General features: G+C 60.5%; 1 protein-coding gene across 1 annotated transcript; it reads left to right on the top strand.

The window, feature by feature from the left end:
* Positions 1-1,958: 1,958 nt before the first annotated feature.
* Positions 1,959-14,768, top strand: GALNT5 (polypeptide N-acetylgalactosaminyltransferase 5). Its single transcript, XM_063161476.1, has 10 exons — positions 1,959-2,910; positions 4,442-4,608; positions 5,676-5,795; positions 6,666-6,801; positions 7,770-7,889; positions 8,266-8,383; positions 8,566-8,886; positions 10,649-10,729; positions 11,699-11,860; positions 13,980-14,768. The coding sequence occupies exons 1-10, from the start codon at positions 2,099-2,101 to the stop codon at positions 14,127-14,129; spliced, it is 2,187 nt and encodes a 728-aa protein (XP_063017546.1). The 5' UTR covers positions 1,959-2,098; the 3' UTR covers positions 14,130-14,768.
* Positions 14,769-14,821: the final 53 nt, after the last annotated feature.

Genomic DNA, 14,821 nt, shown 5'->3' with positions numbered 1-14,821 from the left:
GAAAAACAACAGAATGGCCATTTCCTTTCTTTTCCACCACACAATGTAACCATAGGCTGGGTTTTGATATTACTAAAGTATGAATATTAATGTCATTTTTTCCACTGATTTCTTTTCAATATTCATATGCGCTGCAGTGGGTTGGAGCCCTTTATTTAACAAAATCTCTTGCTTTAGGATTTGAAATACAGTGCATTGCTATTAAATTTATTAATACCAGAGAACTTTAGGAGAGTTTAAGCTAAGTTTAGTAAAGCTGCAAAATACCAGCTCAGGCTTTTCTTTCACTTGGGTGCCAGTATCCCGAGTTCTTGGAACAGGTTCTCTGGTGGCTCACTCTGTGTCCCCCGCACCCAGCAGCAGCCAAGCCTGGAGAATTGATAGCTGAGGGTCAGCCCATGGCTAGAGCATGGCCAGGACAGCCGGGACAGTCAGTAGGGCTGGCACTGCCAGGACAGCCACAGCAGCCCGGAGAGCCAGCACAGCCAGCGCAGCCTGGCCTGCCCGGACAGCCCGCGCACATGGCACAGCTGGCACAGCCGGGACAGCGAGCACAGCCTGCCCTGCCAGCAAAGCCTGCCACGTCCCACAGGAGCAGCAGGAGGGTGGTTCCCCGCTGGCTCCTTCCTCGGCGTGGTCCGGCTCAGCCCCCCGAGGCTGCCGTGCTCGCCAGCGTGGCTGCCGTGCCCGGTAATTGAGCGGGCTGTGCAACACAGCCACGTCCTCAGCAGCGCCTCAGCCACCGAGCGCCGCGCCAGCTGCCACGTGGAGCGGGGACCGGCACGGCCCCTCTGCCGCCGGCGGGGACCCCCGGACACAGCCCCGGGCAGAGACACCCCCAGCCCGGGCTGTGCCCCCGCCAGCCCCATCACCGATCCGCGGGCTGCCTCCCCAGCCCCATTTCTGATCCCCGGGCTGTGTCCCCCTCCAGCCCTATCTCTGATCCCCGGGATGTGCCCCCAGCCCCATCACCGATCCCCGGGCTGTGCCCCCGCCAGCCCCATCACCGATCCCCGGGCTGTGCCCCCAGCCCCATCACCGATCCCCGGGCTGTCTCCCCCAGTCACACCACGCTTCCCCCGGGCTGTCTCCCCCAGGCACAGCCCCGCTCCTCCCGGGATGTCCCGCCGGGTCCGGGCGGCTCCTCTGCTCGGGTTCCAGCGCGGGCGGGTCCCGGCGCGGGGTGGGGCGGGTCAGCCGCGTTCCGGCCCCGTCCCGGCCCCATCCCCGGCCCATCCCCATCCCCATCCCCGGCCCATCCCCATCCCCATCCCCGGCCCATCCCCATCCCGGCCCGTCCCGCTCCCGCTCCCGCCCCGCCGGCCCGCGGGCTCCGCGCCCGCCCGGGATGAGCGGGCTGCGGCGGCTGTTCCGCGGCAGCGGGCGGGCCCTGGCCCTCGTGTTCGCCGCCTCGGTGGCCTGGCTGCTGCTCGACATGGCCGCGCTGCGCCTCTCGCTCGGCGAGGCGGGCGGGCGGCTGCTGCGGGAGGCGGCGGGGCGCGGGCCGGGGCCGGGGCCGGGGATGGGGATGGGGATGGGGATGCAGCCGGGATTGGGGCTGGGGCGGGCGCGGCCCCGGCGCGGCCCCGGGGCGCCGGCGGAGGCAGCGGCGGGGCCGGGAGCAGCCCCCGGGGGCCCGGGGCCATCGCCGCCCTCACCCCGGCCCCCGGGCCCCGGCGGCGGGACGGGCTCGGCGCTGCCCGGAGCCCCCGGCAGCGAGCGGCGCCCCTCCGGCCCCGCGGCACCGAGCGGCCCGGCGGCACCGAGGGGTTCGGCGGCACCGAGGGGTTCGGCGGCACCGAGGGACCCGGCGGCACCGAGAGGTTCGGCGGCACCGAGGGGTTCGGCGGCACCGAGCGGCACGGCGGCACCGAGGGGTTCGGCGGCACCGAGGGGTTCGGCGGCACCGAGGGATCCGGCAGCACCGAGGGATCCGGCAGCACCGAGGGATACGGCGGCACCGAAGGGTTCGGCGGCACCGAGAGGCACGGCAGTCCGGGTTGCGGGCCCCGCAGCCCAGCCTGGAGCTCAGGACACCAACACGGGACGCGGAGAAACTCCCTCCGAAACTCGCTTCGTCCCCATTAGCAAAGGGAGGATGAACCTCGGCGGCCCCGCAGCCCCGCGCCGCGGGCCCCACGCTGCGGGCAACGCCGCAGGGAGACGTGGAAAGGCCAGAGAACCCGCTGAAAAGAGCAGTGACCGTGCCCACGCAGAGAATGCCGCTGCTGGGGCCACTGCCGGGGGTGGCCGGAGCCGGACGCCGGGGACGACACCAGGAGCAGCTCCTGGAACGAATGGCACTGGCCGGGAAGGGCAGGAGCAGAGGGGAGCAGCGCCTGGAACAAATGGCACTGGCCAGGATGGACAGGAACGGAGGGGACCAGCTCCTGGAACGAATGGCACTGGCTGGGATGGGCAGGAGCAGCAGGGAGCAGCCCCTGCAGCAGCTCCTGGAGTGGCTGGCACTGGCCAGGATGGGCAGGAACGGAGGGGAGCAGCTCCCAGAACAATTGGTACTGACCAGGATAGGCATGAGCAAGGGGGAGCAGTGCCTGCAGCAGCTGGCACTGGCCGGGATGGGCAGGAGCGGAGGGAAGCAGCTCCTGGAACAAATGGCATTGTCCAGGATGGGCAGGAACAGCAGGGAGCAGCTCCTGGAGCAGCTGGCGCTGCCCAGGGTGGGCAGGAACAAGCAGGGAGCATCCCAGGGATGCACAGAGTCCTGTCCATGGATATAACGCTCGCCCCGAGAGACCCCCGAGCTCCCGGCCAGTTTGGATACCCTGTTGCTGTGCCTGATGACAAACAAGAAGAAGCAAAAAGTAGGTGGAAAGAAGGGAACTTCAATGCCTACCTCAGCGACCTGATCCCTGTGGATCGAGCCATTGCTGATACCAGGCCTGCCGGGTAAGATCTGCCCCCCTAGCACAGAGCCCCGGGCTGCACCCTGGGCATGGCTCCATGGCTCTGGGCAGGGCTGCTGCGGGCACAGAGAGCCCTCCACCTCAGCCGTGCCACCTGTTAGATGGCTTTTGCCCGTCCAGCTCAGAGCAGCCTGCTGTTGAACATGAAACTGGGTAAAGTTGGCAGGTTGTAACCCACTGAGCCCAGCTGCCCAGAACAGGCTGCTGTCCCGGGGAACTCCTTGGCCAAACAGGGATGTGTGTGAGCTGCTGTCAGGGATACTCCTTGGCCAAACAGGGATGTGTGTGAGCTGCTGTCACGGGAACACCTGGGCAAACAGGGCTGTGAGCTGCTGCCTCGGGGCACGGGTCTGCCCTCGGCACCCTGGTTCTGGCAGGAGCCTGTGCAGGCTCTGCCCCAGCCCGCTGGCACAACCAGGTTGGAAGGGCCAGCTCAGGGCAGGGGCTGGTGGCAGCCAACAGTTAATTTTTGGTGTGTTCCAGTCTGTCCCAATTTAGACTCCAGTTCCTGTTGTGGTTCTGCCTGGAGTGCTGCCCTGGGCACTGCAATCTGGCCAATCCGTGCCTGCCTGTGCTCAGTGCTCGCTGCTTTTGGAGGCGCTGTGCCCATGGGCGCTGTGTCCCTGCAGCTGCTCTGGGGAGAGGCCCTGAGGAGGAGTGTGGGGGGCAGGAGGCTCGTGGGGAGCATCCCATGCAGAGCCTGGATCAGGAGTCCTGCGGCTGAGAGAGAAAGGGATGAGAGCGCTCCAGGGAGACCTTAGAGCCCCTTCAGTGCACGAGGGCTCCAAGAGAGAGAATAGGTACTTTGGGTAAGGGTCTGGAGTGCCAGGACAAGGAGCAGTGGTTTCCCACCCCCAGGGGCAGGGATGGATGGGATACTGGGAGGGAATTCTTGGCACAGGGTGCCCTGACAAGCTGTGGCTGCCCCGTCCCTGGAAGTTTGAGGCCAGGCTGGATGGGGTTCTGAGCGGCCTGGTTTAGTGGAAGGCGTCCCTGCCATGGGAGCCCTTGTGAGGAGATGGGCTTTGGGTTCCCTTCCACCCCAAACCATTCCAGGATTCTGTGGTGGAGGACAAAGGGGGCATGACCCAGTTCTGCTCACCACTGCCCAGCAAGGTGAGGCAGGGCTGGATCCAAAATGGACTTTGTGGTGTTTTCTGCCCACTGACCTCCCTGAGACAGACAGACAGACAGACACACCTCAAGCATTGTGACACAGAGTAATTATGGGGTGAATTTCACTTAGCCAGAGCACTTCTGATTAACTGCAAAGCCCTGAAATGCCTCTGAATTTCCTTCAGTGTCTGAACCAAGTGAGTCCATCCCGTCCCATGGGGCTGCCCATGCAGGGGGGCCCTGGGGCTGCGTGTGGGGTCCCTCCCCACCCTCTGTTCCCCTCCCAGCCCTGCAGGGCTTTCCCTCCCTGTGTCGCCTTGGGCGTTTTCCCTTTCCCCACACATTTTCCCAGGAACACCAGGCCTGGCCGTGACCTGTGGGCCGTGCTGCCGTTGCAGGTGCTCTGAGCAGCGGGTGCACGATGACCTGCCCAGCACCAGCGTCATCATGTGCTTTGTGGACGAGGTGTGGTCGGCGCTGCTGCGCTCGGTGCACAGCGTGCTCAGCCGCTCGCCCCCGCGCCTCCTCGAGGAGATCATCCTGGTGGACGACTGCAGCTCCAAGGGTAGGGAGCCTGCTGCTGCCTCTGTGGAACTGATATAACCTGGGGGAAAACCCAATTTGTTCTCTGTGATTCAACTCCGAGAGGGAGAGAAATCACATTTTGTCCTTCCGCTGTGTTGAAGTGCATCCCTGGCCTGCGCTGGGGCTGAGGGTGATCACAGGGCAAGGGGTGCTGGGGCTGGCTCTGGGGGAGGAAGGAGGAGGCTGCCAGAGGCTCCAGGAGCACCAGGGATCTGCGTCCTGCCCGGCCCATTCATCTTTGGAGCGTCCTGGCTCAAGGGCTTGTGCAATCAGATGCTCCCAGCCCTGAGTGTGCAGCTCCCAGGCAGGCGCCTGTGCTCCCAGTGCAGGGGGGACACCCCAGAGGGCAGGAGCTGCAGTGGGAGCAGTGCTGAGCCGGGATCTGTGCTGCACGGGGCCCTCCATCACCATCTCAGCTGGCACCCAGCCCCTGCAGTGATTCCCTGCACTCTCTGCCGGGCTCAGCCCTCCAAAGTCGAGGATTGTGACGGTGTTCACAGGGGTCTGAGGATGAGGGAAGAGACGAGGATCTGACTCCGTGTTTCAGAAGGCTTGATTTATTATTTTATGATATATATTACATTAAAACTATACTAAAAGAATAGAAGAAAGGATTTCATCAGAAGGCTAGCTAAGAATAGAAAAAGAAAAAGGCTTGTGTCTTGGACAGAGCCCGAGCCAGCTGCCTGTGATTGGCCATTAATTGGAAACAACCACATGAGACCAATCACAGATGCACCTGTTGCATCCCACAGCAGCAAATAATCATTGTTCACATTTTGTTCCTGAGGTCTCTCAGCTTCTCAAGAAGAAAAATAGTAAAGAAAAGATTTTCCATGAAAGATGTCTGTGACAGAGAAGTGGTGCCATTTGCCCGCTGCTGGTTCTCCAGGAGAGCGCTGTCTCAGGTGGCTCAGGGCTCGCACCATGGGCACAGGAGCCGTGCCCAGGTGTTCACAGCCCAGACCTGAGCCCCTGGCATGCCCGGGAAGCTCTGCTTGCAGCTTTTTGCCGTGTCAGAGGCTCAGGGTCGTGTCCCCTGTGCAGAGTACCTGAAGGAGCAGCTGGACACGTACATGTCGCGCTTCCCCAAGGTGAAGGTGCTGCACCTGCGCGAGAGGCACGGCCTGATCCGGGCCAGGCTGGCCGGAGCTGAGATCGCCACAGGTAGGGCCGGAGCCGGGGCTGGGCCGGGCCTGGGGACACGACCCAGGCTGTGCTGGGACGGGCACTTCTGGCTGCAGCCCCGGCACCTGCAGGGTTTGCATGGGAGCAACGCGGGGCGGGATGGCGGCAGTGTGTGTATGGGGGGATCCGGGGTGGATGGGGCAGCTCCAGGGCTGCCGGAGTTCCCAGCCAGGGGTGGGGGGCTCTGCTCCTCCTCCAGCCCCCACAAAGGCAGCCCCATGCCCAACAATGCCAGGGAAAAGACTTTAATTCAGACAAGAGTCTTACATTCCTAGTTTACAGCTTAATGCTTAGCGTGGGGGCTCGGAGAGATCACCAGAGCTCTTCTCTGCCATAACAAGGCTTTGAGAGATGTGGCTGGGCAGGTCTGGGGAGCCAGGGAGTGTGACGGTGTTCACAGGAGTCCCAGGATGAGGGAAGAGACGAGGATCCGACTCCATGTTTCAGAAAGCTGGATTTATTATTTTATGATATATATTGTATTAAAACTATACTAAAAGAATAGAAGAAAGGATTTAATCAGAAGGCTGGCTTAGAATAGAAAGGAATGATAACAAAGGTTTGTGTCTGGGACAGAGAGTCCGAGCCAGCTGACTGTGACTGGCCATTAATTAGAGGCCAATCCCAGATGCACCTGTTGCATCCCACAGCAGCAGATAACCATTGCTTGCATTTTGTTCCTGAGGCCTCCCAGCTTCTCAGGAGAACAAGCCCTAAGGAAAGGGTTTCTCAGCAAACACCGTGGCTGCAGAGCAGGGCCGTGGCAATCAGCAGCACCCCGAGCCCGCAGGGGCTGCCCAGCAGGGCAGGGCTGGGGTGCCAGGCTGAGCCTGCCCTGCTGTGCCCCAGGCGCTGTGCTCACCTTCCTGGACTCGCACGTGGAGTGCAACGTGGGCTGGCTGGAGCCGCTGCTGGAGCGCGTCCGCCTGCGCCGCACCAAAGTGGCCTGCCCCGTCATCGAGGTCATCAGCGACAGGGACATGAGGTGGGACAGCCCTCCCTGCAGGACCCGTCCAGGCACAGCCTGGCACCCGCAGCATCCGCGGCAGGCCGGGCACGTGTGGCTCCAGAGCCCTCGCAGAGCCTTCCGCGGGGCACACACAGCATTGCTGTGGCATTGACACTCTGGGATGCTCTGCATTTATTGCAGCCCCGAGACACATGGAAAGTCTGTTTCGGCCTGCACGTTCATTCAAAGAATGAATTAGAGTTCCTCAGTTTCTTTTTTTTTTTTCTCAGAGTTGTTTATTATATCTTATCTAAAAAAATTGTTCTCCTGCCCAGCCCAGCTCTGCTCAGCAGCACAGACAGAGGCACTCTGCCTGCCCCAGGGCGGTGTTATCTTTTTATACTAAAAACTATGTGTGCAATATTTACAATTACTGCCCAATGCCCATCACCTGTGTGAGACAGTGAGCTTCTACTCTAAACCAATCCCAAAGTGCCACCGTCAGAGCAGAAGATGGAAGTGGAGAAGGCTAGGAAGAAAGGCTGGGCATGCCCAAGTCACTCCATCTTGTCCCCAAAACCCCCATTCTAAAAAAACCCAAAAGCTACTTTTTCACCTAGTGATAATTTTATTAATACACTACTTAAACTGTTGTGGCTTTCAGGCCTTCATACAAAGCTGGTAATTTGCTCCACGGGTCATAACCAAGCCCACAGGTGTTCTGGGCTGTGTGCCAGGGTCTCTGAGCCCCCTGGCAGGGGTCCCAGCAGCTCTGGACATTCAGATGTACTGAATTCTCACAAACATTAGCTGGGGACGTGGCCACTGTTTATCACACACCTTTCTCCTTTCTCACAACTTTAAGTACATGAAGAGGATTCCTGATGAATTTTGTTAAAATCCTGGTTTAATTACCCACAGATATTCATCTGCTCCCATTAGGGGTGACCTTTCAATCAGGAGTGTGACTCAGAATTAGTCAGCCCGATCTTTCCTCTCTTTAGTTACATGACCGTGGACAACTTCCAGCGGGGGATTTTTACTTGGCCAATGAATTTCGGATGGAGGCAGATTCCACAGGAGGTCATTGAGAAAAATAAGATCAAGGAAACTGATATAATAAGGTAAATAAAAGAGATGTGAGAGCTGTGCAAAACAGCCTGTTCCTTTGGTAATAATTCAGCAGTAGAGGCTCCTTTGAGGCCAAATGATGTTATTTTGTGGCCAGGTATTGTTCCTGTGCTTTCCAGGACAGGTGAGGCAGAGGCAATCCCCCCATCAGGCATGGGCAGAGCCCAGGAAGCCTTTCTCCCCACACGTGGCACTGCTGGTGTGCCAGCCAGGAGAACATTTCGCTGCCTTTCTTGGCAGTGCCTTTCTTTCCTCACTGCCTTTCTGCCACTGCTTCTCCTGCCCTTCCCTGCCCCATTGCAGCTTTCAGGCCAGGTAAAGCCACCCAAACGCCCTTTCTGTCACACCGTGTGCCCTCTGTGTCCCCAGGTGCCCCGTGATGGCAGGTGGCCTGTTCTCCATCGACAAGAAGTATTTCTCTGAGCTGGGAATGTACGACCCAGGACTGGATGTCTGGGGAGGGGAAAACATGGAGATTTCATTCAAGGTGGGTGACTGTCACACAGCTGCACCCCTGCCAGCCCGGGTGGGTGATGCAGGGGCTCCCCAGGGACTGCTCCATGTCCCTGGGCACCGGATGGCACAGCTCCGTGTCCCTGGGCCCCTGAGCTGCCTCTCTGAGGCGGTGCCCCCCTCAGCTGGTGTCTGTCAGTGATCTCTGCCCCGCAGGTGTGGATGTGCGGAGGGGAGATCGAGATAGTGCCGTGCTCCAGGGTCGGGCACATTTTCAGGAATGACAATCCCTACTCCTTCCCCAAAGACCGGGTGAGGACGGTGGAGAGGAACCTGGCGCGGGTGGCCGAGGTGTGGCTGGACGAGTACAAGGAGCTGTTCTACGGCCATGCCTACCACCTGCTGCACAGCGTGGACGTGGGCGACCTGAGCCAGCAGATCCAGCTGCGGCAGAGGCTGCGCTGCAAGACCTTCCGCTGGTACCTGCACAACGTGTACCCCGACCTGGAGGCTCCCCTGGTCAAGGCCAGCGGGCAGGTAGGTAACCCCCAGGGGCTGGCCGTGCCCTGGGCAGTGCCCACCTGCCTGTGGCACCTTTTGGGGTGTTTGGTACAGCACAGAGGCCTGCGTTCCTGAGTATTTTTATAGAGAAACAGGTCACAAACAGAAGGGATAACGTCCCTCTAGAGGGCTGGTTGGGTGTTTGGATGGGCGAGGGGGAGCACAGCCGGCCTCACCCCCTGCCCCCATCAGGGGCTGCAGTGAGGTGCGGGTGTGGAGGGTCGGGGTCTGTAGGGTGGAGGTTTGTAGGAACAGGGTCTGTAGGAGCAGGGTCTGTAAGAACGGGGTCTGTAGTGTCAGGGTCTATAGGAACAGGGTCTATAGTGTCAGGGTCTGTAAGAACGGGGTCTGTAGATGCAGGGTCTATAGGAACAGGGTCTATAGTGTCAGGGTCTGTAAGAACGGGGTCTGTAGTGTCAGGGTCTGTAGTGTCAGGGTCTATAGGGTCGGGGTCTATAGGAGCAGGGTCTGGAGGGTCGGGGTCTGTAGGGTGGAGGTTTGTAGGAACAGGGTCTGTAGGAGCAGGGTCTCTAAGAGCAGGGTCTGTAGTGTCAGGGTCTGTAGTGTCAGGGTCTATAGGGTCGGGGTCTATAGCAGCAGGGTCTATAGTGTCAGGGTCTGTAAGAACGGGGTCTGTAGATGCAGGGTCTGTAGGAGCACGGTCTGTAGTGTCAGGGTCTATAGGAGCAGGGTCTATAGGGTCAGGGTCTGTAGATGCAGGGTCTATAGGAGCACGGTCTGTAGTGTCAGGGTCTGTAAGAACGGGGTCTGTAGATGCAGGGTCTGTAGGAGCAGGGTCTGTAGTGTCAGGGTCTATAGGGTCGGGGTCTATAGGAGCAGGGTCTATAGGAGCAGGGTCTATAAGAACGGGGTCTGTAGATGCAGGGTCTGTAGTGTCAGGGTCTATAGGGTCGGGGTCTGTAGGAGCAGGGTCTATAGGAACAGGGTCTGTAGTGTCAGGGTCTATAGGGTCGGGGTCTGTAGTGTCAGGGTCTGTAGTGTCAGGGTCTATAGGAGCAGGGTCTGTAGTGTCAGGGTCTATAGGGTCGGGGTCTATAGCAGCAGGGTCTATAGTGTCAGGGTCTGTAAGAACGGGGTCTGTAGATGCAGGGTCTATAGGAGCAGGGTCTGTAGTGTCAGGGTCTATAGTGTCAGGGTCTGTAAGAACGGGGTCTATAGTGTCAGGGTCTATAGGAGCAGGGTCTGTAGTGTCAGGGTCTGTAAGAACGGGGTCTGTAGATGCAGGGTCTGTAGGAGCACGGTCTGTAGCACGGCTCCGCCGCCAGCAGAGCGCAGCAGCCGCTCGCGTTGCCGGCGCTGCGGGCCCGAGGAGGGACCGGCCCCGCTCCGGGCTGGGACCCTGCCGAGGGCAGGGGGCAGAGAGCGCTTTAAAGCCCTTGTGGGTTCAAGGCTGCCTGCACGAGCCTCTGGCTCGGCGCCCGGTGAGAGACACCGGGTCAGGCTCCCCTCCTCCTCCACCGCAGAATGCCAGAATGGTCTGGGTGGAAAGGGACCCTGAAGCTCAGTTTATTCCATCCCTGCCATGGGCTGGGACACCTTTCACTCGACCGCGGTGCTCCAAGTCCCGTCCAGCCTGCCGGGAACACTGTTCTGCCTCCCTCGGTATGTGGACAGTGTTAATCTGAGAGCCCAGCAGGTTCCGTTTCAGTGCAGTGCAGCATCCTCTCCCCCATCCTGGGATTTTCTGTCTAAATCTGCCTTTTGTTCCCGTTTCCAGCTCGTTAACGCGGCCCTGGCAGGGTGCATCGCTGTGCAAGGCACCAGCCTGGCTTTTGAGGAGTGTGATGCTAACAGCACGGTAAGGACAGTCTGCAGGGGCCCCGGGTGTGCCACCCTGCCTGCGGCACCGGGCACCCCGGGTGTGCCACCCTGCCTGTGCCACCCTGCCTGTGGCACCGGGCACTCTGGGAGTGCCACCCTGCCTGTGCCACCCTGCCTGCGGCACCGGGCACCCCGGGTGTGCCACCCTGCCTGTGCCACCCTGCCTGTGGCACCGGGCACCGCGGGTGTGCCACCCTGCCTGCGGCACCGGGCACTCTGGGAGTGCCACCCTGCCTGTGCCACCCTGCCTGTGGCACCCTGCCTGCGGCACCGGGCACTCTGGGTGTGCCACCCTGCCTGTGGCACCGGGCACTCTGGGAGTGCCATCCTGCCTGTGCCACCCTGCCTGCGGCACCGGGCACCCCGGCTGTGCCACCCTGCCTGCGGCACCGGGCACTCTGGGTGTGCCACCCTGCCTGTGCCACCCTGCCTGCGGCACCGGGCACTCTGGGTGTGCCACCCTGCCTGCGGCACCGGGCACCATGAGCCTCCCCGGTGACCTGTCCCCTCCCTGGGGCTGACACAGCCCGTTCCCCATGGCCGGGCCGTGCCTGGGAGCAGCAAGGGGCAGGAACAGCCTGTAGCCAAGCACCAGCGCCAGAAACAGTGAATTGAGCTGGTTGGGAAAGCTGGATAAAGCTGTGAGTTTGCACATGAAAACAGAGACGGATTTAAACAGCAGCCTGTGATCTGTGTGCAGCTGCTGGCCATGCATCCAGCTGCGCCTCACAGCCCTTGCAGTGCTCTGAGAGGGCCAGGGAAGGACCCAGAGTGCCAGGGCTCAGGGAGCGGCTCCCACTGCCAGGGGCAGGGATGGGTGGGATATCAGGAACTGGGAATTCCTGGCTGGGAGGGTGGGCAGCCTGGCACAGGTGCCCAGAGCGCGGTGCCCAGCCCTGCCGTGGGGCCTGACGGGGCCGTGTCTCCTCCTGCTCTCTGCCCACAGAACCAGAAGTTCAACTACACCTGGCTGAGGCTGATCCAGCACGGGGAGCTGTGCCTGGCACCCGCGGGCGTGCTGGGAGCCGTGGGGCTGCGCCCGTGCCAGGGCAGGAACCGCAGCCTGGCCTGGCTCCACGGGGCCCTGGCCAGCGTGCAGCCCGGGCTGGTGAGTGATGCTGCAGTGATGCAGGAGGGTCAGGGTGGGCACGGTGCAGCCCGGGCTGGTGAGTGATGCTGCAGCTCCATCCCAGGTGATGCAGGAGGGTCAGGGTGCCCCTGTGCAGCCCGGGCTGGTGAGTGATGCTGCAGCTGCAGTGATGCAGGAGGGTCAGGGTGCCCCTGTGCAGCCCGGGCTGGTGAGTGATGCTGCAGCTCCATCCCAGGTGATGCAGGAGGGTCAGGGTGCCCCTGTGCAGCCCGGGCTGGTGAGTGTTGCTGCAGCTGCAGTGATGCAGGAGGGTCAGGGTGCCCCTGTGCAGCCCGGGCTGGTGAGTGATGCTGCAGTGATGCAGGAGGGGTCAGGGTGCCCCTGTGCAGCCCGGGCTGGTGAGTGATGCTGCAGCTCCATCCCAGGTGATGCAGGAGGGGTCAGGGTGCACTGGATGGACACAGCCCATGGCACAGGGGCACCCAGCCTCTGCTGCCCGCTTTGCCAAGGCCCCCTGTCCCCTAGAGACCTGCTGGTGCCCATCCCTCGTGCCGCTCTGCCAGGGGTTGTGCCCATCCTGTGCCCAGCATCCCCACACAGCTGCCAGGCTGGGGGCTCTGGGGACCTGCAGGCACTGCCACAGCAGCAGCAGCAAAACAGCCAAAACAGCCTGGTTTTACACAGAAACACAGCCAAAGCAGCCTGGTTTTACACAGAAACCATCAATAGCACTTAAAGGGAGATGAGTCAGCATCGATTGGCTCTCAGCTCACAGGGGTGTTTAAAGACAGCACTTATGGCAAGGAGGAGAATGGATACTCACACTAATTGCCTGAGCTGCACAAAGAGTCACGGCTCTGCCCCTGTCAGCCTGGTGCAAGCAGTTGTCCAAAATGCTCTGAAATGGCATAGTCTATTGTTGGGAAAAAACACTCTTCACTTCAGAAAGAACAAACGCAGCATTCAATACACAGACAATTTCCTATTGCCCTTTGGTTTTTTCAGCCTAAAGCGCTGAATGCCAGAATGCCACAGGCCTCGCATTGGGTGTTTAGGGAAAAATACAGGAAAATTTTTATCCACTTACTGAAAATTGTGAAATTGCCACTTCACTTTGTGAAAAGTATGCAGAAATGCCCAGGGAGCTGTTGCAGGGCGCGGGCAGGTCTTGCTTCCCAGCCAGGGAAAGTGCAGGGCAGGTCTGCTGTGGCTGCACAGCTGTGACTGCACAGGTGTGAATGCACAGGTGTGACTGCACAGGTGTGCTGTGACTGTGCAGCTGTGCTGTAACTGCACAGGTGTGACTGCACAGGTGTGCTGTGGCTGCACAGGTGTGACTGCACAGATATGCTGTGGCTGCACAGGTGTGACTGCACAGGTGGGCTGTGACTGCACAGGTGTGACTGCACAAGTATGCTGTGACTGCACAGGTGGGCTGTGACTGCACAGGTGTGACTGCACAGGTGTGCTGTGACTGCACAGGTGTGCTGTGGCTGCACAGGTGTGACTGCACAGGTGTGCTGTGACTGCACAGGTGTGCTGTGGCTGCACAGGTGTGCTGTGGCCCCGGCTCAGCAGCAGCTACAAGCTTGGATCCCAAGCCACAGTCCCTGTCAGTCAGCAGAGATATCTCAGGTGTTAGGGATGAGCCAGAAAAGGGCACTCTGTGAGGAGCTGGCCTTTCTCAGAGGGAAACCAGAGCTGCTGCTGCTGCTGTGGGAGCCCTGAAGCCTGAGCACCCCCGAGCCCCCCATGCAGCCCCCTGAGCCCCCTGAGCCCCTGTGTGTCCCGCAGAGCGCCCACCTGGTCTCGCAGCCCCAGCACACCCCCTGAGCCCCCCATGCAGCCCCCTGACCCTCTGTCTGTCCCGCAGAGCGCCCACCTGGTCTCGCAGCCCCAGCACACCCCCTGAGCCCCCTGAGCCCCCCATGCAGCCCCCTGAGCCCCTGTGTGTCCCGCAGAGCGCCCACCTGGTCTCGCAGCCCCAGCACACCCCCCGAGCCCCCTGAGCCCCCCATGCAGCCCCCTGAGCCCCTGTGTGTCCCATGGAGCGCCCACCTGGTCTCGCAGCCCCAGCACACACCCTGAGCCCCCTGAGCCCCCCATGCAGCCCCCTGACCCTCTGTCTGTCCCGCAGAGCGCCCACCTGGTCTCGCAGCACCCGCGGCTCCCGCGGCCCCCGGCGTGCCTGGAGGTGGATGCCGCGTTCCGGGCCCTGCGTGTGCGGGGCTGCGACGCCCGGAACCCGCGGCAGCAGTGGCGCTTCAGCGCGTACCACGCGGACTGAGGGCACCCTGGCACAGCTGCAGCGCATGGCCGTGCCTGGCACGGGGAAGGGCATCCCCAGGGGGAACTGGGACCTGCGATGTGACACCTGCCCGGGGACGGACCCCAGCACCCAGAGCAGCACCTCTGAACGCAGCAGCGTCATTTCCCTCTCTGCAGGAGACTCTGGGGAAAACTCCTTTTCTGTGTTATTAAATGGAAATATTTTTGGAAAAAAAAAGTCCCCGCTCTTTCTCCTGTCCAGCCCAGCTGTGCTCAGCAGCACAGACAGAGGCACTCTGCCTGCCCCAGGGCGGTGTTATCTTTTTAAACCAAAAACTACGTGTGCAATATTTACAATTACTGCCCAATGTGACAGTATTCACAGGGGTGTTAAGATGAGGGAAGAGATGAGAATCTGACTCCATGTTTCAGAAGGCTTGATTTATTATTTTATGATATTTATTACATTAAAACTATACTAAAAGAATAGAAGAAAGGATTTCATCACAAGGCTGGCTAAGAATAGAATAGGAAGGAATGATAACAAAGGTTTGTGGCTCAGCTCTCTGTCCGAGCCAGCTGGCTGTGATTGGCCATTAATTAGAAACAACCACATGAGACCAATCCCAGATGCACCTGTTGCATCCCACAGCAGCAGATAACCATTGCTTGCATTTTGTTCCTGAGGCCTCCCAGATTCTCAGGAGGAAA

This window comes from Melospiza melodia, chromosome 8 (assembly GCF_035770615.1).
Source record: "Melospiza melodia melodia isolate bMelMel2 chromosome 8, bMelMel2.pri, whole genome shotgun sequence".
In the NCBI taxonomy this organism is placed as follows: Eukaryota; Metazoa; Chordata; class Aves; order Passeriformes; family Passerellidae; genus Melospiza; species Melospiza melodia.
This window is presented reverse-complemented; position numbering and strand designations above follow the sequence as displayed.